Source organism: Seriola aureovittata, chromosome 1, assembly GCF_021018895.1.
Source record: "Seriola aureovittata isolate HTS-2021-v1 ecotype China chromosome 1, ASM2101889v1, whole genome shotgun sequence".
Classification (NCBI taxonomy): Eukaryota; Metazoa; Chordata; class Actinopteri; order Carangiformes; family Carangidae; genus Seriola; species Seriola aureovittata.
Window position 1 is genome coordinate 2,635,297 of NC_079364.1, and position 23,350 is coordinate 2,658,646.

Consider the following 23,350-nt stretch of genomic DNA (forward strand, 5'->3'; position numbering starts at 1 on the left):
GATAACAAAAATAAATCGGTCCTAACAAGTGACCGATTTATTTACCTTTGGTTGGTTGTATATTATTTCAGCTCACCTGACATTTATTTATGAATTAAGAGTCACAATTAAGGCTTTTATTTTGCCACAGGCGCTTTTATTGTGCAAGTATTTACCTATATATCTGAAAAGATCTGCTGTTTTGTATCTGTCATCACCACTCCACTGTAACCACTGGTTTGTCCCAGTTGGTCACCATGGATGGTTTTCATATTGTCTTTTATTGGCTGGATTCTCTGGGTGAAATCTGGTTGTTGTTTTTTTTTGGTCACATTATTGCTTTTATCTGTGTTTCTCACCGTCTTCTCATTTCATTTCCTCTTCATATTCCTTTCTCTCTCTCTCTCTCCTGGTCTCTTCACTCTCACTCAGACGTGCAGATTCTCTTACTTCACTGGCCGTCCATCACCTTTTCAAAACAAACACAAATTTATCTTTTCTTATCTCCTTTCTTCAGTAAATTGTCGAGTTGAAAATGGAAATTAGGGAAAAGGGCAAAACACGCCTTTCATTGTGCAAAACAATCACGAAGTTTGATGCTTTTGAGTCACTTTTGGGTGCCACCAAAATATACTTATTTGCTGTCAGCAAAAAAAAAACCAACAAAAAAAACGACAAATAGGGAAGTACTGTTAAAAGGAGACAAAGAAAAGAAAGGGAAAGGTCCGTGATTGTGACCCTCCCGTCATGTGCTGTTCCAGTGTCAGTCACGAAGTTGTCATTCCAGGCCTTCATGTGATTCTCCTCGCATCTCTCTTATCCCCTTCCTAGTGTCTGGTTAGGTTGACCGTGATCACCCAAAAGCAGATCTTCTCCTCTGAAAATAAGGTTACTCATTTCTCCTCCTGTGGAATGTGTAATGCCCCTGCACGGATATCTTCTCTCTCACATTGTTTTGCTTGTCACTACTACTTTGTCTCCTGTTCTCAAGACTTACAGTATAAAATGCATAACAGCGTCACAGAATGTTGCGGACCAGTCTTTTGATAAACTGCTTAGCTCTGGCTTGCGCATGACTGAATGTGCGTGCATCTATCTTGGCATCAGTGAGTGTTCTCGTAACCAAAACAAGATACGATGAAGCTAATCACTTTGACGAAAGTTAACATTCATCCAGACCCGGCAACTAAATGTTCCATTATGCTAAGCTAAACATTGACACTCGAGTCTGCAGCAGTCCCCTCAAAGCAAACCATGCATAGTGACTTACTTCCCTTGTGCTCTTCCTCTCCAAAAAAAACAGGACACACCCACTACAGGCATCAACATGCAGCAAACTGATCCCTCAGCTCCTGGTGATAATATGAGTAAAGTACGATTGTGAAACCAGTAAAACTCTGGCAAGTTGGATCATCCCATAATATCACCCCTTAAACCAGATGTTTACGTCCCCATTCTAGCAATAAGTCACTTCGGTCCTACTTGTTTCCTCTTTAAGGAGGCCAAACAATTACATAATGTCCCACTAAGTGTAGAGATTTAAATTATTAACAAAATGTTGATGCCAATTGTGGGAGTGGTCCATCACAGCGCTGTGTCTTTGTGTTGAGATCCACTGCCGCGGTTATAACTAGTGTCACTGTCGCTCGTTGTAGGCGTTGGCCAGCATGAGCTTGAACACCCAACCCATTCTGAACCTGGAGAAGTTCCAGGAAGGTCAGGAGATGCCTCTGCTCCCGCCCGGACGAGACAAAGCTTCGCCGTCCTCCACGGAGTTCAACCCCCTCATTTACGGCAACGACGTAGATTCGGTGGATGTGGCCACCAGGCAAGCCTCCATTGACTGTCAAGCTAGGAACCCTTATTCAAGTCGTACAACCTTTTTAAATGAAGAAATCTCACATCGTTTGTTCTTGCAGGGTTGCCATGGTGCGGTTCTTCAACTCGCCGAATGTTCTTCAGGGGTTCCAGATGCACACTCGCACCTTGCGCCTCTTCCCCCGGCCAGTGGTGGCTTTTCAGTCGACGTCCTTTCTCGCCTCTCGGCCGCGGCGCTCCGGCTTTGCAGATAAACTTTCTCACACCCAGGCGGTGGAGTTCTACGGGGAGTGGGCTCTCAATCCCACCAACCTCGCCTTTCAGAGGATACATAACAGTAAGGCCCGTTCAAGATGGCTGCCGGTCAGTATACTTTACGGAGGAAGTTGAAGGCAGCATTATAAACATTAAAACTCTGTTTCAGATGTGTTTGACCCCTCCTTAATCGGAGACAAGCCCAAGTGGTACGCACACCAGCTCCAGCCAGTGGTTTACCGAGTGTATGATGGAAGCTCCCAGCTGGTTGAAGCTATGGCCGGTCCCTTGGAGGATGAGGGCAACGAATCTGACCCCACAGACAGGTAAAGAAAAAAGAAAAGATATAACAATATAATTTAATCTGTGTTCAGTTTGGCAGCTCTTGGTAATGAATTAATTCCTCTTGTTGCAGTGGCAGCGACAGCGAGGCGTACGACGACTCCAGCTCTTCCTACTCCTCCCTCGGAGACCTCGTCAGCGAGATGATCCAAGGTGACATCCAGGGAGACACGCCGAGTAAGTTCTTGTTCCGAATCAAAGACGCACATTGACGATATTCCTGCCATTTTCTTCCTGGTAATACTTCACTTTGACGTCTCAGGCTTGGACCCTCCGACCCACGCTGCGCTGGGAGACGCTAGCGAGGTTGAGTTTCAAGACTTCCACGACTTCAGGGAAGGTCATGGCTCCGAGGGTCCGCCCAGTGGGGAAGGACCCGCCGAGCCCTCCGATGGACAACCCCTTCGCTCGAGCTCCAGCACGACCGCGAGCTCAAGTCCCAGTACAATCATCCAGGGTGTCAACAATGTGTGTGATCTTTCCAATCTTAGTATTAATATTTATTTATTTATTTATTTATAAACGAGTAATGCAGACTATTTCTAATAAATATTAAACTAAAGGAAAGAACAAACAATATTTAAGCATCAAATTGAGCAGAAATTTACACGACTCCTGTTAATCTGCGCGCTCGTCCTTTTTCAGGAGCCTGGGGAAGCACCTGAAATTGAAGCATCAGCAAGTGCTGCTTTACAGAACCCGGTCCCCGGACTGGGCAGTCAGCCATTCCTCAGGCCCACAGCTGATGCCGGCCTGGTGGACCCAGCCAACAAAAAACAGGAGTATGACAACCCATACTTTGAGCCTCAGTATGGCTTCCCCTCAGAGGATGACCCTGATGCAGAGGAGCAAGTGGAGTCATACACCCCTCGATTCAACCAGAACCTCAATGGCAACAAGTGTGTTAAACTTGTTCATCACTTGAATGAAAGCACTGTCATCATTCAAATGGGCTCTCTGACCAACCATGCAATGTCCTCTATCAAAACCGAGCATGTCAAATTACTCTCTCCATTCATGGTGGTCTTGAATCTGTGGTGGTGTGATGCTGTGATTATGGTGTGACTGCTTGAGTTTCCCATGTAGTTTGCATTCTCTATGTTTCTCTCTTTTTATGTGTGTGTGTTGTTGTGTGTGTTTGTGACACACGCTAATGTCGTTTGGTGGTTTTTCTTCAGGGTACAGCGTCCGTTACGTCCCAGTAGCCTGAGGCTCCCGGGAGAGTCTGATGGGGAGGGAGACTCCCGCAACAGCTCGCCAAACTCCACCATCTCCAACAGCAGCAATGATGGATTCGGAGGACTCATGTCCTTCGCCAGTAAGAGCATTTTGAATTTCGTTTTGGTTTCCTTTCAGCTAAGTCTGGGTTATATAACTCGGAGAATGGGCTGAAATGTGCGGATGAGGATGAATCGGAGAACCGAAACCAAAAAAGCACTTGACAGACTCGATTGTTAAGGACATAACAGCCACCTTAAGCTTGAATCTGCCCCCTCACATATTCAAAACTGCCTTCAAATCCAGAGTGTGCAGTGAGTGTAGCTGTCCAGATGAGACTGAACATGTCGCCTTGATGAAGAATATTATTTCTGATTTTCTCTTTAGACTAGAAACAGAATTACTTGATTTTCTCTGAGGTGAAGAACTGAAAACTACAGACTGCGATGACAGTAAAGCGGCCGTTCATACAACTTGCTAACACACAAGAGGAGTAGATTAAATGTTTACGTACTTTTTAAAGTGGCTATTCTATATTTTTAGGATAACAATGGATCACAAAGGATCACCCTTAGTGACGAGCCCACAGTGAACCGTCATGTGACTTCCCCCTGAGCTCTCTGGAGGGTTTTAGCTCATTATTCTTGGCTTTCTGTTTTGGTTCACTCTCACTGCTCTTATAGTGTAATTGTTTCTCAGGAAAAAGCTTCCTAAGACGCAGACAGACAGACAGACAGACAGACGCGGCTAACATCCAGCTGGTGAACATGTTTGAGTATTTAGCAGATATTTTCCTTCAGAGGTTAAAAGGAGAGTAAATTCATTAGGTGAGCATTGTTTTCAGGTTGTCCATCTGTCCCAGTCTCGTGGACACAATATCTCTGAGACGCCTCCATGGAACCTCTTGAAATCTGGCAGAAACATTCACTAGGACTTAAGGATGAACTGATTCGATTCTTGGGGGTTAAAGGTCAAAGGTCAAGGGCGTGGTGACCTCACAAAACACGGTTTTAGCCATTACTCAAATGTTTAATACTTTATACGACCCTGGATAAACAGGGATGTAGTCTGAGTGGCGGAGGGATACGACCACGAGGAGGTGATTCTAGTTTTATTGTAGATGTGGCCATTTGTATATTTATTATTGGGTAATTTAAAAGTTCTGGTCTGTTGCCCAGCTGAACAAAATTTATGTTGTAATTCCTTTTGGTTTTGCTTGATCGTTTTAAGTTTTACGCCTGTTGTCTGATGATACGGTTCTCGCTCCCACCAACAGGCAACCTTTACAAGAACCACGGCACCAGTTTCAGCCTGTCCAACCTCGCCCTCCCCAACAAGGCGGCGAGGGAGAAGTCGACACCTTTCCCCAGCCTGAAAGGTAGGACGACGCAGTCTCACCGCTCTTACACCTGTTCACGTTCTCTTCATGAAGTTGGTGTTTCTTGTTGCTCAGTGTGCTGTCGAGGGGTGATAGGGAACGTACAGGTTACACTGACCCACTTTTCTAACCCACTCATTTAATATTTGATTTATTTTTCATCGCTGGCTTCATGTTTGCAGTCATGCACCTTTCTGTTATTTTAACGTACTAATTTATCACATCACTCGAATACTATGATTCGAATCCTCTCATTTAATACACTCTCATAAAATCCTAACGATTAACAAACCGTAACTACTTTTAGATGTTTATATTTAAAAATAACTAATGTACACTGGTCTAAACAGAGCAGTACGTTATTTTTATTCATTAACTTTAGTGTCTGTTCTTCTCTGCCTTTTTTTGTTTGTTTTTGTTTTAATTTCTTTTCTCTGTATTGTCTTTTGGGATAAAAGAATATTTTGATTTTGATATTGAGGAAGAAATGGAGCAAGCAGGTTTGTAGAGCTGTTTATTTTTAAATGGCCCGACTTCCTCTCCTCCCTCTGCACTGCCAGTCAGATATGGCACTATTTTAAAGGAGGATATTGAGGATATGTCGAGGTTTTTCTCTCAAGAGTCTAAACGGGAAAATCCACTCGAAAACAGACTTCAGATTTGTTTTGTTCTTCATTTGCAGAGATGAATTCATTTTTTTTAAAAAAGCCATTAGCCCGCGGTGTCGAAGTAGAACGTGCTCAGGTTTGTTCGAGTGGTTCATATGAACATCGGTACAAACGTTGGATTTTTGGAAGCAGATAAATGTGGCGAGGCAGGTGTCGGCCTTTTTCCGAAAGAACTGCAGGATTTATAGTTTATGAGCGTCGGGCCTCGGATGTCAGATATCGCCATGAATCCAACTGCGGTCGCAGCTGATGCTCATATTCGACTATTTCTTAAAAGTCTCATCTGTTTCGGACGCGAGAGACGGTGAATTATTCACAACGCAGACAAATCTTTCACGCTCCGCTGGAAGTTACAGGAAGTAAAACCGCACTTAGGAAACAGAGTTATTAAAAAATTGAGAATATTTATGAAGTTTTCGGGACGCTAATATGAATTCTGTTCAGGCTGGATTTTCACTTTAACTGAGAGATAAAACAGGAGGAGCATGGTCATGTAACTCAATAGCTCCACTCCATGTGGAATAGCTGCCATAGAAAATGTTCTGTTCCTTTTGATTATGATGTGTTTTGTCTTTGTCGTTCAGATGACCCTGACAGCCCGGGTATGTTATGTCTGGTGTGGTAGTTTTTTGTTTTTTAGCGCCCCCCCGCCCTGACTAGGCGTTTCCTTATCCTTGAAGTGACCTGTTCCTGTCTTTCACCCTGTTTCTCAGCGTAGGATTAAGCTAGAAGTCACCTTTTAATGTCCTTCATGCCTCCCCCTCTGTTCCTTTGCCATTCCTCTCTGTGTGACTGGTGCGAGTCTTTTTGATGCGTTACGATGCGCACACACATATAAAGTCAAAAGTTATTGGTGTGGCATCTGCACATCCTTAGTACCACAGAAGGATGTTCAGTCCTTGTTTTATTTGTTGTTTTTTAAACTGCATTTCCATAATTAATGATTGAATGTATGGCGTCCAGAGTTTATTTCCCACCTGCCTCCCGACTCTCACGTGTTTGGTCCTGCTTGCTTGTTTTGGTGGCTTCCATTGTTGAGTGTTTCCCTCTTTTTTCAAGGTCACTGACTATTTTTTTTTTTTTTTTTTTAACAAAAACAGTGACGAAACTTTGAATTTCACAGATTTTCTCTCTTTATCATGATTTATATTTTTTTTTGTTTTTTGTGCTCAAAACACGATTTCATGCTCAAATCCTAAAGAAACGTCCTCCAGTCATCGCTTTAGATTTCCATTCCCATCGCTGAACTGGATTATTCACGGGCTCCTGTGTTTACAGGAACGTATGAGCTGTACACAGCTCCTGCTACGTGCACTGTCAGGGCTGACGCCATCATCAGAACATATTGTATTTTTTGTCTTTTCTGTCTGTCCTTTTTTTTTTTTCTTCTTTACTTTTTGTATTTTTCTTTCTCTGTTTCGGCGCCATGTTGAGTGTGCATGTGTGTGTTATGGGTTGATGTTCAGACTGGTTGTGTCTGGGCCGGTGTCCCTCTCTCTGTCCTCCTTTTCGCGGCACTAATTCTGGGTTTTGTGTGCAGTATTTGGGCTAAATTCTCTAATGGAGATTATTACTGAGGCCGGCCCGGGGAGCGGAGAAGGTGGGTTCTGCCCTTTTTATCGAGTGAGCTGCATGCTTCTCCAAGCCAGTCAACTACATCTCCCAGCATCCCCCCTCCCCCACCTCTTGTCTTTCCTCATTCCAGTCACCGTGTGTGTCATCGAAGGTCCGGTCGGAGCATTGAGTCGCCATTCATAGTGACTGTTCCCTTTCCTCAAACTAACTGTTGCTTCACTCCACAGTATGTTTCGCTTTATTAATGAACCAGGTTTATCACAAACAGAGTTTCAAAGGTAAAACTAGATCCCACATCAGAAATCACAGGAAAAAGTGAAACAACACGTTACACAAGAAATAACCGCAGGGAAGCGAATGAAGCACAAGACGTAGAGGAGGATGTCGGAGTTGAAGGAGAAGAATAGAATAGACTCGGCTAATCTACCCACATCCATTGTTTGCCATTGTTTTCTTGTCTCGTGTGCTCCCACAGAGTACAAATGGGGTTGGGCCTAATCAAGCTTTAATTGTGCTGTGCACAATGAGCTGTGACTACAGTAAAATTATGCAAATTCTGAATCTAAACTGATGAAAATCGTTATTTTATTATAAGCGAAGTTTTTACCAGGAAAGATTGTGGTTGTGATGATAATGGCAGCACCACAGATTACATCCTGCAGAACTGTCAAACCAGCGCCTCTCTGACACTGAACATTTGAACCTTCATGAAGGAGGATTTATTGCGGTTGTTGGATTATACTGCATTAGTTTGAGCTCCAACATTATGTCTGTTTGAAAAGGAGTTTTTCAGGTGGGGTTGGGGGAACTCGGGCTGTCACTGTTGGAGAGCTGCTCTGGGTAGTTTATATAATTACAACAGTACTGCAGAGTAATATGTTATTGAAAGAAATAGAAACTAGATTGAATAGTGTTCTTAATTAAAGTACATTACCTAGTTTCAATTTACTCTGTTATTGCGCTTTCATAAAACATGTCTCTTCTCTCCCACTCTGGGATTTGATGCTCGGTTTTATCTCTGGTGTCATATCCACAAGGTAGCAGCACATTTATTTTCTTACTGTTAGACACACAGACGACTTCATAAACCCACAGAGGGGAAACTAGTTTGGTTAGCAGAAGAGACACAAGTCAGGCAATAGATTTAAATATTCTATATTAATACAATGCACTTAGTTTCAGGAGCAGTAATACAAGAACTAAATATATGATAAAACTAATGAAGGAGAATCGAATACAGACATAACAAACAAAGCAGAAAACCCGACCTGTATCTCAGCAAACGGGTTTTATGTATTTCATGTCTTTCCAAACGTCTCACAGCTGTGGAAGCAGAAAACCTTCCAAATGGTTGTAAGGATCCTTTTGTGCATCGTAAACGGGTCAGTGTGTATCTCTGCACATCAAAAACCCATCTCGCCGAACGACCGTGCGAACATTACCAAAAGTAGTTACCCGGCCCTCCGCCGCAGAGCGACGCGCGTCCGTCTGCAGCGTGTAACGGTGGCGGTCCCATTATAAAATCAATGAGGGCGGCCGGCTGAGATGGAAGCTCAGGTTGGAACAGTTCATTAGGGTTTTTCTCCCTTTAAAAAAAGAGAAGACAGAATTGTCCGTCTCCTTCTCGCGACGCCTCGAGACGACTCTGATTCTGCAGAAACCTTCGCTTGGAGTCGAGGATGAATTGATGGTGATTTTTGCGATCAAAGGTCAAAGTTCAAGGTCACTGTGAACATGCTTTTTTGGCCATTGCTCAAGATTATTATGACAACAAATTAACACAAATATCTAAGTGCTGACATTTTATATCGAAGGTCAACGTCGCTGTGACATCATCGTGGCCATTATTCGATGCTGTTGTAGCTTTTCAGATTGGCTTCATCACCATCTCTCCGTTGTTACTCAGGACAACAAATCCTAAGGTCCAGGACGATACGATAAACCTCAGGGCTCCTGCAGACTCTGTAAGAAGCAGTTAAAAGGTGGGATGAAGCCACGACCTTCAGGCCGGGCCACAGAATAAATAGATGACGCCCCCAGCCACAGACTCCACAGGAGCGACATCACTTTTCGAATAGATCATAACAGCTATGCTTTATTGATTTTCCAGATAAAACATGCTGGAAAAATTCTGCTTGTGTAAGTGTTGGTGCTGGGAATCAAACCTCATTTCTTGTCCCAGTGACACTGCAGCCGCAGTAATAAACAACAGATCCCCACTGTCACATAAAACTGACACTAAATCAGCCTGAAAGTGGAAAATGAAAAAATTCGGATCAGAAAAGCTGTTCTGTCGTCTCGTAGGAGGACGTTCCTCCTCCGTCCTCTCACGCCTTAGAAATACAATCAGCAAGTAACAAAATCGGTTGGATTTCAGGCTCGTCTGAAACGTTGGTCAGCTGATTTCCAACAGTTATAAACTGCAGTGAGCTTTTATTTATTTAATATATTTATTATATTATTATAGGTGTGACATATCTCTGATATAAAACATCTTCGCTGCAGAACTGACACCATATTTTCTAGTGTGAGTTAACACACAATACACGTGATTAATAAAAACATTGAGCGTCTCTGAGATGCTGGAATATGGACCATCTTTGAGATTATTAAGTTATCTCTACAGTATTTATGTAATGACCAGTGTCATTAAATGCTGAACTCAAATAGATTAGTCTGGTCAAGTCTCATACTTCATTTATATATATGAGTCAATTGAATGAGTAAAGAAATAGATTTTCATAAATGTTTTGAGCCTCTTTAATTATTAAATTATAATAAAATGATTGACCCAACCCCAGCTGCAGACGCCGAGCGGCAGAGAATCGGCCTGTGACCTTGAGCTGGGGCTCGTCGTCTTCTCCATCCATCATCTCTTTATTTTCTTTCATGCATGATCTCACTCATGTAGCTGCTGTACAGACTGTCCTCTGTCTGACCTCACATCTCTGTGCTGCTAATGTGTGATGCCACCACCAAGAGCACCATTTGGACTCGTGTGTGTGTGTGTGTGTGTGTGTGTGTGTGTGTGTGTGCGTGCGTGCGTGCGTGCGTGTGTGTGTGCGTGCGTGTGCACCACGTCCCAGTTTGATTTGTCCTTCACCTCAGTAATAGACTCTAGCAGTTCCTGTAATCTGTGTGTTCAGCAGTAGATAACCTTCAGTAGATTCCAGGTGTATGTGTGTGTGTGTGTGTGTGTATGTAGCTTTTAAACAACCTGTCCTGGTCTCCAGTTCCTGATGTGCCTCTGTGTGTGTCCAGTAGTTGACAGTGTTTGTTTTGCTATGGTTTGGTTATCCTGGTCTGGGGTCTGTGTTCAGGAACCTCATCGTCATGGTTTTCCTTCCAGGCGCACGAGCACCGCGAGCGCTTGTGGACCAGAAGTCGTCGGTGATCAAGCACAGTCCGACGGTGAAGAGAGAATCTCCCTCTCCTCAGGGTCGAGTCAACAACACAAGGTATATTACAACACATGTTATTATGCTGTGTTTGTCGGGGTCAAAGGTTACGACTGTAGCCTGGATCCCGTGTTGTGAGTACAACTGAAACTGCGGACTTGTTCTCAGTGAGAATCAGCAGTTCTTGAAGGAGGTGGTGCAGAGTGTTCTGGACGGTCAGGGGGTCGGCTGGCTCAACATGAAGAAGGTTCGCCGCCTGCTGGAGAACGAGCAGCTTCGTGTCTTCGTGCTGAGTAAGCTGAACAGAGCCATCCAGTCGGAGGAGGACGCCCGGCAGGAGATCATACGTGACGTGGTGAGAATGGCGTGAAAAACACATTATTAACAATGTCAGCAACAGTAAGGGGAACTCGCACATTAAGTTCAGTTCATCAAAAGGCAAATCAAACATTGATAAAATAAAATAAAAATATAGAAAAATTGAAAAATTAGTATCAATCAGTCAAACTTTATTTGTACAGCAGTTTTCATACAGGTTAGTGCAGCTCAAAGAGCTTCACAGACGACTGATGAGCTCGAAAGAAAAGGACAAATCAAGTCAATAAAATAGATTTAAAAAGCTCTAGAAAAGAAAATAAAGATCATCCCAAAGTTTTTGCTCGATGGTTCGAGTCCAAAGGAATTAAATTATGTGACCAATTTCTCTCTCTGGGCTTTAGAGTCAATATTTAAAATTTCAGATCCGTCCCGGTCGAGCTGTAAAAAGTTTTGAGACATCCAGACATTAATATCTAAAATACATTTAAAAAGGGAATCGATTGGTCTCATGTCATCAGGATGATGATGTCACTGAGGGGGGGGCACATATATAGATTAAAATAGAAAAATTCATATAAAAGTAGAAAGTAGTAATCTTATACAAGCCTGCAACAAAGAAGATAAAAGTGAGGCGGGGACGCTGCGTCTCGTTGAAATCATAACCCCTGTTGCGTTGTCGTGTCGGCAGGAGGTGAGCAGGAAGGTGTACAAAGGAATGCTGGACATCTTGAAGTGCACGGTTTCCAGTCTGGAGCACTCGTACACCAACGCAGGCCTCGGAGGGATGGCCAGTGTCTTCAGCTTGTTGGAAATAGCGCGCACGCACTATCAGACCAAAGGTACGTCACATGGGTTCAGCGCAGGAATGCATCAGTCTCAAGCTGGATTGTGTGATTTTCTTTTTATTTTGGAGGTTGATTTTTTTATAATTGCATCATCTTATTCTTTAAGACTTTTTGTGCTGAGAAGCGTAACGGCAGCGAGCCTCTGCTACTAACACGTGTTCATGTCTTTGCATTGTGTTTATATGAAGCTTAAAGCTGCATGAAAGACTCAAAACATTTACAGTAATTGTAAAGTTTAGATTTCCTCACTGTTTTTCCTCCTTTGTCTAACGCTGTGAACTCTCTCCCAGTTTAAACCTCCTCACGTTTTCTTTGTACCTGTAACTCTGATGAACTCTGTCTCTGGCCCCTTAATCTTGGTAACTTGGTAGACCCAGAAAAACGCAAGCGAAGCCCCACAGACAGTGCTGGCAGCCCAGGGAGTAAAGAGAGTCCTTCTGGTCGTATGGAGACCGCCAGACCTCAGGGCCTCCTGAATATCCCCCACCTGCAGCTGCCGCACCACACAACGGGCAAAGGAGCCCGCCATTTTGATACCCGGAGTCTGAACGAGGAGAACTTTATTGCCTCGATTGGTGTGTACACCACTCCAGCCCCGGTTGCATGTGCACTGTGAGACCCCCCCCCTATCCCCCCCCTCGCCCCCCTACAAGCTCATCAACCTTGATCCAGTCTCCCACCCCCTCCTCCCAACCGTCTCCAAGAAAGACCCCCCCCCCCCCCCCCTTCACTTGTCCCAGACAGATTCTCACAGGTGTTGAAATATTCCACACACTTTGGCGTGACAGCAACAACAACAACAACGACTCTGTGAAAATTCCCTCCTCTGACCTTCTCCAAAAGACTGAAGTTGTGTTTCTGTGTCTAAAAATGAAAAACCTAAATTCAGAATTGGTTTAAAATCTTCCCGTCGTCGATTTGAAGCGGCCCCTTGAAAGGTGTCTGGAATATTTCCCTGTCTTTCAGCCTGGACTGCGTGTGTTTGTCTCCCCTTCCTCCAACATCTGTGCCCCCTGTTTGCCTCCCTGGAGTTCTGTTGTCAGCCTCTTCGCACCTTGAATGCATGTCTTTGTTTTGGTCTTACCAACACCTAAATCTGCAGTAGTGGACGAGGGAGAACCGGAGGTATGCGCATTGACAGTCAAATCGGCGCTTGTCTGTGCCTTTACTGCAGGTTTTCTGCGAGGCGTGCTCTAGAAAATGGCAGCTCCTTTGCTCTCAGCATGGAGGGTGGAAGCATCACTCCCCAGTAAACAGTCCCAGTAAACAGACAAATTCCACTACAGGAAGTGTTTTCTATTGGTCGCCAAAGATCCAATTGGCTTAGAAAGTGCTTTACACAATCACATAATTTTCTGAGAATGACTCTGGGTCTGTGTACGGGGGACACGTTCAGTCAGCCACCCCGACACCTCTCCTACCCGCACCCCTTTCTCTTCCTGTTAGAAGTTGCACCTTCAATTCTACAGAATGCTGTGAGACTTGCAACCCCCCCGCTTCAGCAACCGCTCCATTTCACCTGCTGGCTAGTCGGCCTCTCGACCCCCCCCCCCCACCCCCCATCCCATGCTCTTTTTTCCCCCGGATCAGCCACCTCTCTCTCCCTCTCACCTTTGCTCTGGAGAGCCAGACACATGCAGTCGAAGCTCATTCTGACGTCACTGTGTGGCTCTCCAGGACTTTGGGCCGGGAGCGCCGGGTGTGTTGTAATGTTACCTTAGTAGCTGGATCCAATTTAACAACAAAATACTTCTTTTTCTTTTCCTTTTGTTTTATTCATGTCGTCCAGATTAAAGCGCAGCTACATGCAAACATTACAAAACACCTTCATTCAGTAATGACAGATTTCTCAGTGCTTATTTTGTTTTTGTTTTGATTTTAATGCTCATCCACCATACATGCCTTTTCAACCAGCTCTCTGACTCTCTCTCTGTCTTTCTCTCCTTGCTTGCAATGCATCTTGGGTAGAATTGTGGAGCAAGCACCAGGATAAGCAAAAAGCTATGGAAAAACCACAGAGTAAGACACTTTTCACACACCAAAAAAAAAAAAAAAAAAAAAAAAAAAAAAAAAGAAATCTTGGGGTGCTGTTGACCTTTTTCCACCCCCACTCCTTCTCTTCGCCTTTTCAAACTTTTCAAACTTTATACATGAATAAGTGAAAATGAATGATCCTCATAAGCATGTCAGAGTGGATAACTGAAAAACAGAAATGTGCTTTTACTTATTATGTGCTACAAATGATCGAGGTAATGAGAATATATTCTGCTGATCTGATGTTTCTAGTTTTTAAACACAACACACACACACACACACGCACACACACACACACACACACACACAGGATTCATCACATGCATTGTGTTGGTGCAGAACTTCTCCCACACACAGCGCTGTGAGAAACAAACATTTCATGTTGTGTTTAATCAAGACTTGAGGGTCTCGGTTTGTTACAGTTCTTTCTGACTACAGTACGTGCAGCTTCACTATAATACAGTATGTAATGAAATCACATGATTTAATTTTACACAACACGGAGTCCTTGATATAGAAAAGAGGGAATTTAATGTTCTAGTTTAAGCTCAAGCAATATGTCATTTTATTTTCCAGTGTGTTTCTTTGTTTTTATTTGCATCAGGATGAACAGAAGTGAACACCTGCTGCCCTGTCCTGCTCTTTTTAACTGTATTTTTTCCAGTTTCAAGTGGCTTGCTGTAAATAAATTGTGTATTTACGGCCAATATTCCAGTCGTTGGCGCATTTTAAGGTTTTATGAAATGCTTTCCAAAACGTAAAGCGTCACAAGAAAAAAAAAACAAAACAACAAAAACCAAACAAACTGAAAAACCAGGAAGTGTCAGGATCATCTACTGGCAGGTGATAAATAACACTTGAAACAGAAAATGTCTCCTTTACCGTCCATCAGTTTGTCTGCATGCCTAACTGCCTGTGTCTGTTGTTTCTGGTGTAACTTGGGCAACATTTGCAGCATTGACTTGAGAATTAATGTCACGCTCGTGCAGTTTTTTGTTTTTTTTCATTTGTAACTTTTTCCCCCCAATATTTACCGCACTCTCTGCTTGTCCCTTTGTCACTTCTCTGTCTGTTACTGAACTCGGTCAAATCACCGGCACTGGAAACAGAAAGTTGAGAGAGAGAGAGAGAAAATAAAATGTGTAAGATGTTGTTAGTCACGCTGTATTATTTTTAAACTTAAACTAAATCATTTCGCCGACTCGGATAAGGTAGTGTAATACTTGTGTGCTTTGCTGCGAGATGGAGGCTTTAGACGGAGTCAGTGTTGCTGTGCTGGCTGTGAGTGAGGCGACGCGGCGAGGTAAGAGGGTTTTGTCGTCGTGTTCGTGGGAAAACATGCTGAGCATCACGTGTGTCCCGCAGGGTCCGAGGGAGCGAAGCAGCAGCGCCCCCAGGTGACCGATGCAGAGGAGAAGAAGTCACAGATCAGTGCTGACAGTGGCCTCAGCGTCACATCTGGATCTCAGGTTTGTTCATGGAGCATTTTGATGTTTTTAATGTGCTGCTAAAAAAAACAAGCTGCACACACACTCTTCTTTTTTCTTCTGCAGAAGAGCGACACAGAGTCCGTCACGAGCTCGGAGCCACCGATCCTGACGAGAAGCACCAGCCAGGACTCGGAGGCCAGCACAGTGGTAGGACCCGGCCAACTCAGACACTGCACCTAGTTTCAATCTGTTCCAGATACAAAATAAATCACAATATGAACCGTGAGATCATTGTGGTCCAGACCATTTAAGTCCCGTGACTTCAAAATCAGATTTTTTAAAAACAAAAACAAAGAAAAAGAAAGGAGAAACATGTTTAGCTTATTGTTCGCAGCGTGTTGGACAAATGATTGAACAAGCTCCTCGATGGAAAACGTCATGAGGTCGAGGAACGATGGAACCTGGAGGATAAATCCTCATTTCATCACCACGAAAACAAAACATGAAAGAAAAATACAAATAGAGAAAGTTCAGCCACTAAAATGATAATTAAATAGAAATAAGGAAGTGATCAATGGATCAGAATAAATTATACAGGCACTTTTGACATTTCTACACTTTCAGTTTTAGTGTTTTCCACAATGAGGATTAAGTGAAACAACATTTATGTATAGACTGTAGGTTTTAATTATGATGATGATATTAACTATAACTTCAATATATTTGTTTTCCATCACGATTCCTAACTGGATTTAAAGAGAGTAAATCTATATTTATGGAACAGTTCCTCTGTTGTTTCTACATTTACGTGGTTCTGCCGTGGGGTCAAACGGCAACGCGGCGTCGCTTTATATGTTGCTACGGCGAGGAATCATGGGGCGGCATTCTCTCCTTTCCTTTCCTTAAGGAAGCTCCAGTGTTTCCTTTGCTAAAGGAGATGAGACAGGAAGCACTGAAGCTTCCATGAAGTGTGAAAAAATCACAATTTCAACTAATGGCTGGATCAGGCTGATCGACACAAACATGCGGTTTATCAGCTGCTTTTACACAAAACCCAACGCTCTGCTCTCGAGTCGTTCTCACACCTGGATGGTTTTTATGTTTCAGATCAGCAACAGCTCTGGAGAAACTCTGGGAGCCGACAGCGACCTGAGCAGCACAGCTGGAGACGGCCTCGGCGGGAGAACCGCCGCTCATCTCAATCAGTCCAGAGGAACTCTGTCCGACAGCGAGATTGAAACCAACCCAGCCACCAGCTCAGTGTTTGTAAGTCGAGTTACACAGTTACTCAGTTCTCAGTTGAGATTGTCATTTATTCATTTGAACTCATGAAGTCGTGAGCTAATTAAAAAGCTCCGCAGGAGTTGATGGGATGTCGGGCTTCCTGTGTCCACTAGAAAAACGAAGGAAAAGAAGCTGAAAATGAGAGAAAAACTTTAATTTCCTGGGAAAAAGTTTTTCTTTTGCCAAGTTTTAATTGTGGTGTTTTGAAGCGGGAGAGCGCCTTAGATGTGTGAAACTGTTCACGTGATGCTACGATCCAAACGGGGCCAAGAACAGACGCATCAACACACAATGTATGAAACTGCACACGGGTCCTTATTCTTCGTTAATTAGACATTTGTATTTTTGTTTTGATTCCCTCCGCTGTGCGTCCCGTTCACTCGGACTCAAGGATGAGATACGACCACGAGGAGGTGATCCTAGTCGGGTCATTGTACTTCCTGTAACGCGACCTTGTCCTGTCTCCTCAGGGAAAGACCCACACTCTGAAACCAGGTGTGAAAGATCACGTACCTGCCATGGCCAGGGGGCCGCCAGCGCAGCCCATGGAGGACATCAGCATGAGGATTTACCTTTGCGAAGGCCTGCTGGGTAAGTTCTGCTGCTCCGGGTTTAAGACCTTCAATAAAACATTTCCTTCCTGTGTTTTTAGAAACACTTTCTGTCACTGTCCTGCGTCGCTTTACTAACATCATCTTTGTTCCTCAAAGAAAATCTTATGGACCAAGCAGCTTAGTAAAAGGTTCTTAAAGGTAAACGTAGTGAAGTGAAAACTTGTAACGTTCCCGCAGTGAACTCTCTCGCTAATGGCAGAAAGATATTTTTAAGAAAAGCAGAAGTCAAGACATGTGACATTTTATTGTGAAATAAATGTTAAAAAGGGAGAGGTTACATCCTGATTTGAATTAACTCTAAATAGAAACAGGAAGTTGTGTTCACTGCTGCTTGTTATGTAATTAAGGTGTGTGTTAAATGATTGTAACTGGAATTTAATTGTAATTGTATGTTTAACCGAGTCAAACTACAGTCTTTAAATATGTAAAAACAATAAGGACCTGTGGTTGTTTTCTCACCTGCTCGATCCTGCGTGTAATATCAAACCACACGGTTTAAACAGTGGGTAAAAGATGGCGGTACGTCCTTGTTTGTCCCGGTTCTTGTTCCTGTGGTTCTCGGCTCTCTGTCTTGTTTTTTAACATTAAACCCACTCACCTCTTCGCCCTAACCCCCCCCCCCCCTCGCTGCTTCTCTCCCCTCCTGCTGCTCCTCCTGGGAAATTTTTCCAGGCCGCGATAAGAGCTCCGTTTGGGATCAACTAGAGGATGCTGCCATGGAAACCTTTTCTCTAAGTAGGGGCTAATCTCTTGCCTTTGCCCTTTTTCCTGTGTGTGTGTGTGTGTGTGTGTGTGTGTGTGTGTGTGTGTGTGTGTGTGTGTGTGTGTGTGAAGTGTATCTATTGTTCGTCCGGACTCGCTCTGTTTAATCTTTCATGTGATGTGATGTGGGTTTTTTCCTGTCTGTGGCTGAGCTGCACATCTGTGGTGTTTCTTAACGTGAGATAAAGGTGGGAAATACGAGCGCTCCTTTCTCCTCACCGTCGGATCAAAGACGACAAAATGTGTGAAATTTCCATTCGCTTTATTTTTACTTTTCCGCTCTACACCCACGTTTCATTTCAACTTTCACGTTGGATTAAATTCGTGACATTTCACGGGTTTGCATATTGGATGAGTGCGTGTTGCCTTCAAGTGCTGTCAGAAATGTAATTATGAGGCGAGCACACTCAAATGAGCCACCAGCTGTTAAATAAAATTGGGAAATGTCAAGATTTCCAATTAGTTTCTCATGATAGTGATAAGAGTGGGGAAAAATTTATAATGACTGAATTATATTTAATTCCTATTTCAACCTGTGGAAATTGTTGTTATTATTTATTTATTTTTAATCCTTAAAGTTGTTATGCGTTTTTATTTTTACGGTTTCAATAATTTTGTGGCTTTTTGCAGCTTTATTTCTAAATAAATTCAAACATCAGCCGATGAAATAAGAGTTAGAAATAAACAAATATAACTTTGATTAACTGGTTCTGCCCATAATAATTTATCTTTTTATAACAACTTACAGAAGTCAAGTTGGTCACTGTGTGTGTGTCAGAGAGCGTGTGACTTTGTTTGAGTGGATGAGCTGTGTCGGTTAAACGGGGAGCTTCATGTGCGCTGTGCACCTGTGTTCAGGTAAGGAGCGCTCCACTCTGTGGGACCAGGTGCAGTTCTGGGAGGACGCCTACTTAGATGCCGTGATGTTGGAGCGCGAGGGCATGGGGATGGACCAGGGACCCCAGGAGATGATCGAAAGGTTCAACACGGCCGACGTTTTACTCTGTTGCTTTTGCTAAAAATGAGTTTCATCGCTGTGCAGCATCATGTGATCCATGATTCTCCTCTGGACTGTTAATATCTGCTTGTCAACAGATACCTGTCGCTCGGAGATCACGACCGGAAGCGTCTGGAGGACGATGAAGACCGACTCCTGGCCACCCTGCTGCACAATATGATCGCATACATGCTAATGATAAAAGTAGGGAGCCCCTGTTTGTTATTTAAATCACACGAGTCAAATCACTGACTTCATGCTACATGTTTGACTTTTTTACTCCCATGTAGCTCAGTTTGTTTTTAAATTTCCCTTGAATGTTTGTTCAGGTGAACAAAAATGACATCAGGAAGAAAGTGAGGCGTTTGATGGGGAAGTCCCACATCGGCCTCACATACAGCCAAGAGATCAACGAGATACTGGACAAACTGGCTAACATGGTGAATATCTGTCCTCTGTTTTATTCAGTTCGTTCAGCTGCTAATGTTTCATTTCACAGCTCTGTAAATTCACATTATTTTACAAATAATATCTTTAGAAGTTTCCTGAAAAGAACCGTTTTAATTTGGTTCAGTTTATACGTAAAACTACAGAAGTGTAACTCATCCTCTGTGTTTCTGCATTAACGAGATAATTGTTTTGTTAATTTAGAAAAACAATAATAATATATAATAATTATTATTTTATTCTGAAAACTGGATTTTTTCAAGTGAATATGTTATACTTCTGTATAAAACGGAGAGATCAGTCGGTTTATTGTATTAGAAATCAATACTAAACAGTCTGAGTAAAGCAGATCTTTACACGAGACTTTTAAGAGATTATTATGAAATAAAAACATCATTGTTTAACTATTAGACATGTTTGTAACTGTTTGTATTGCGCTCTGTTTTCAGAACGGCCGTGAGCTGTCCATCAGGCCCAGCGGAAGCCGCCACATCAAGAAGCAAACCTTTGTTGTTCACGCCGGCACCGACACCACGGGAGACATCTTTTTCATGGAGGTAGGAGGGAAAAGTCTTGAACACATTACTAATTAAGAATGGAGCTCACAAAATAATGAATAACCTCAGTGTAGAAAGAGTTGTTCACTTCTTCCCTGAATCATGTAACGCTGCCGTGAATAAACCTCAACACTTGTACGAGCCTTTCCACATTAAAAGTCTTCCCGCTGTGCCTTCTAAGTAGGCTTTTAATGTGAAAAACATGAATGAATTAAAGTTTTACAACTTAACTCGTCGTCGTTTCAGGTCTGTGACGACTGCATCGTCCTGCGCAGCAACATCGGCACAGTTTACGAGCGCTGGTGGTACGAGAAGCTCATCAACATGACGTACTGCCCCAAGACCAAGGTCCTGTGTCTCTGGAGACGCAACGGCCAAGAGACGCAGCTCAACAAGTTCTATACCAAAAAGGTGAGGGACTGCACCTGAACGCATCCTGTACTTTTATCTCAGCATAAGAAAACACTGGTTATTAATTAAAATGACTTTCCCTCTTCTTCTTCTTGTCCCTCCAGTGTCGTGAACTGTACTACTGTGTTAAAGACAGTATGGAAAGAGCTGCAGCGAGACAGCAGAGCATTAAACCAGGTATGGAGTCCGTGAGTCGGCTGAGCTTTACGCTTCTTTCTCTCTGACATGCTTCAGCCTGCCATTAACAACCAGCGCTGCGGAGGACCAGTGATGTCACAGGAAGAGGCAGAAAGCATTTCCTGTTTTTCACATTGTAAAAAAAACAAAATGAAATTAAGATTTAAAAATGGATTTACAAAAAAAGCATAAAACTCTCATTAAATAAACCATTTATAAAAACATTTATTACTTCATGAATAAATAAACGATTGGCTAATTGATTAGCTTCTCCGTTTAGCCTTTCTGTAACGAGCTCTCTGATTGGTTGGAAAGCTAACCAGCGGGTTTTAATGGAGAGGCTAAAAGGAGAAGCTAAATGGCTAAGCTAACTGATTAGCTAAAAGGAAATGGAAATTGAAGCGCAAATCATTTTCATTTTTAAAAATACCTTTTCAAATAGTTTTTCAAATTCTATTATTTAATTATTAATTAATAAATGTATTTATAAATGGTTTATTTAAAGAGTTTTATGCTGTTTTTATAAATCCATTATAAATACTGAAGTACTTATTGACAGATTTTTACAATATAAAACGAAAAGGAAATGCTGTAATACTTCTCCTGTGACGTTCCCCGGTCGTCCATCTCTCTCAGGATGACCGAAGTTTCTGTTGAGACTTTTGATTGTGGTGTAAAAAGTACAAGAACTTCAGCTTCAGGGTCACAGTCAAATACATAAAAATGAAATTTCACATTTCTTTCCCACGTCCCAGCAGCGTGTAATTTCTTTTTCCCCCGTCAGCCTGTTGAGATTCCAGGGGTTTTTCAGGAATTAATTATCTGTAGCAGCTTTAAAAGCTCGGCTGTGGTTTCCTGCAGGGCCGGAGCTGGGCGGAGAGTTTCCCGTCCAGGACATGAAAACCGGCGAAGGTGGACTGCTGCAGGTCACGCTGGAAGGAATCAACCTTAAATTCATGCACAGCCAGGTAAGAGGCCAGTAGAACCGCAGCAGAGAACCTGCTTCTCATCTCACACCAGGGCATGAAAATGAAAATCACTCCTGACGGTTTCAGAGTTCATCCCGTCCTTCTGTCCACCTTTCTGCTCGTCTCTCCCGTTTGCCTCTGTATCATTTCCTTTCATCACGTGACGTCTTCCTCTAATGTCATTTTAAAGAAAAAACAAACAAACAAACAAAAAAAAAAATCAAAATCAACTGGCAGAGATGATTGATCACAACATGTTTGATTGGCGTTCAGTCATACCGGACCTTTTCCCCTAGAGGAAGAATTCCTGTTTGTGCTTTTGCTTTTTTGGATCTGCTTTTTCTTTCAGTTTCAGGTTGTATTTGTTTGTTTGTTTGTTTGTTTGTCCGTGCGTGCGTGCGTGTTTTTTTTTCGTTTGCATGCGTGTCTCTCAAACAATATTAACACATCCCTCCACACGAAGTTTCTTTTCTCGACATCTGTGGTGCTCAAACCTCATGTTCATCTACTGTGTGGGAGGAGATGAAGTGTTAATGTGTGTGTTGTGCATCAGTGGTAAGACGGACGACCTTGAGCAAAGACTTTTCATTAATAATTGGCTATTTAATAGCAACTTTGACATTTTAAGTTTGGACCCTTGAACATCGTCATGTGTCGTCTTCACGTCTGCGCAGCTCGTGATAGTCGTGGGTTCGTATGTTAATGTTCGTCTGAGCGGTGACCCGTTCAACTAACGCACCTTCATACATGTCACGCATCTTTTTAGAAAAACAACAACACAAACGAGCGAGGAAGATTAATAATGTTCTCATTTAGTGCGACAGATACACAAACTAATTGTGCATTTTATGACTAAAGCATGAAAGTTTCAGCATTTAATTTACACACTCAAGGGTTTTATTTCAGACGTGGAGGCAGTTTGTGTCTGACCTCTGGTTTTTGCCCCATTTCTCCTTTATAATCATGTTTCTTCGCCAAAAATGTAATGTAACATCATTTTGCTTAGAGCAGAAACGACCACGTCCAGGTGTTAATGTAGCTACAGCTTGTTATAAACATTCACAGCTTCTGGTGTTTGTTCTGGGGAATCACATGACTTGCTGGCACATTGGCTTCTGATTATTTGCTAGTTTGGTCTTGACCACGCTCATCACCTCCGCTCTGCCCCAGAGGTCACATCTGAAATGCCTCCACGTCTGAAAACAAACCTCATGGTTTATAGAAATACTTTTATGCTTTAGTCATAAAATGCACAAAAACCATCCTACAAATTTAAACCGATTTCTCAACAAGCAAAGTGTCAGTTCACCCAGGTTACGAGACTAAAAGCTGACTCTCGGCGCGTCACCTCCGCTGTTATCGGGCCGTGCAGACGCTCTCGGCTGAATTTGAATCTTTCTGCCTCTGACTCGGTGCAGAGGAGGTGAATGAGATCTGTGGCGCTCTGTTGTCCTGGTTACTCTGGATAATCCACACAGCTCACTGCGGAGAGTTTTCATTCATCAAACAGTTGCATATTTATATTTTCTATCTGCTACTTCAGGCCTATTAATAGTATTGCAATATTTTTTGTCTATATTGTAATATTCAATGTTTATCTGGATATTTTGAAATCTCGTCTAAAGCACTTTATAATTGCACAATTTAACCCTTTGATGCATAAAATCACAACTGGCATTAAAACATTCTTGTTTGCAGTTTATTCATCAGTGGTTTCTATTGGAACGATTTTTAAGTTAAATTTGACCCTTAATAAAAGCTCGATCCGACTTACTTTTCAGACGAATCGTACAGATCGCGTCATTTAAAGTTTCTATATTTAATTTTAAAGTTCAGTTGTTGTCTGGTAAACAGCTAGCCCGGCACGCTAACTGC

General features: G+C 42.8%; 1 protein-coding gene across 36 annotated transcripts in view; it reads left to right on the top strand.

Annotated features, from left to right (window-relative positions):
• Positions 1 to 23,350, top strand: part of madd (MAP-kinase activating death domain) — a 46,686-nt gene that overhangs the window by 15,374 nt on the left and 7,962 nt on the right. For 2 of the 36 annotated variants that reach the window (XM_056377526.1, XM_056377642.1), the window contains exons 8-34: positions 811 to 867; positions 1,635 to 1,807; positions 1,899 to 2,134; positions 2,222 to 2,378; positions 2,468 to 2,571; positions 2,657 to 2,862; positions 3,040 to 3,293; positions 3,573 to 3,712; positions 4,889 to 4,990; positions 7,199 to 7,258; positions 10,583 to 10,691; positions 10,800 to 10,986; positions 11,638 to 11,788; positions 12,166 to 12,369; positions 13,763 to 13,813; positions 15,194 to 15,297; positions 15,382 to 15,462; positions 16,366 to 16,524; positions 17,013 to 17,133; positions 17,829 to 17,891; positions 18,777 to 18,897; positions 19,014 to 19,119; positions 19,245 to 19,355; positions 19,812 to 19,919; positions 20,166 to 20,330; positions 20,435 to 20,507; positions 21,369 to 21,475. In XM_056377526.1, the coding sequence (XP_056233501.1) occupies positions 811 to 867; positions 1,635 to 1,807; positions 1,899 to 2,134; positions 2,222 to 2,378; positions 2,468 to 2,571; positions 2,657 to 2,862; positions 3,040 to 3,293; positions 3,573 to 3,712; positions 4,889 to 4,990; positions 7,199 to 7,258; positions 10,583 to 10,691; positions 10,800 to 10,986; positions 11,638 to 11,788; positions 12,166 to 12,369; positions 13,763 to 13,813; positions 15,194 to 15,297; positions 15,382 to 15,462; positions 16,366 to 16,524; positions 17,013 to 17,133; positions 17,829 to 17,891; positions 18,777 to 18,897; positions 19,014 to 19,119; positions 19,245 to 19,355; positions 19,812 to 19,919; positions 20,166 to 20,330; positions 20,435 to 20,507; positions 21,369 to 21,475 (3,510 nt within the window). Of the gene's footprint in view, positions 1 to 810; positions 868 to 1,634; positions 1,808 to 1,898; positions 2,135 to 2,221; positions 2,379 to 2,467; positions 2,572 to 2,656; positions 2,863 to 3,039; positions 3,294 to 3,572; positions 3,713 to 4,888; positions 4,991 to 7,198; positions 7,259 to 10,582; positions 10,692 to 10,799; positions 10,987 to 11,637; positions 11,789 to 12,165; positions 12,370 to 13,762; positions 13,814 to 15,193; positions 15,298 to 15,381; positions 15,466 to 16,365; positions 16,525 to 17,012; positions 17,134 to 17,828; positions 17,892 to 18,776; positions 18,898 to 19,013; positions 19,120 to 19,244; positions 19,356 to 19,811; positions 19,920 to 20,165; positions 20,331 to 20,434; positions 20,508 to 21,368; positions 21,476 to 23,350 lie in introns of all 36 variants that reach the window. The other 34 variants (XM_056377524.1, XM_056377635.1, XM_056377527.1 and 31 more) reach the window with 23 other exon arrangements.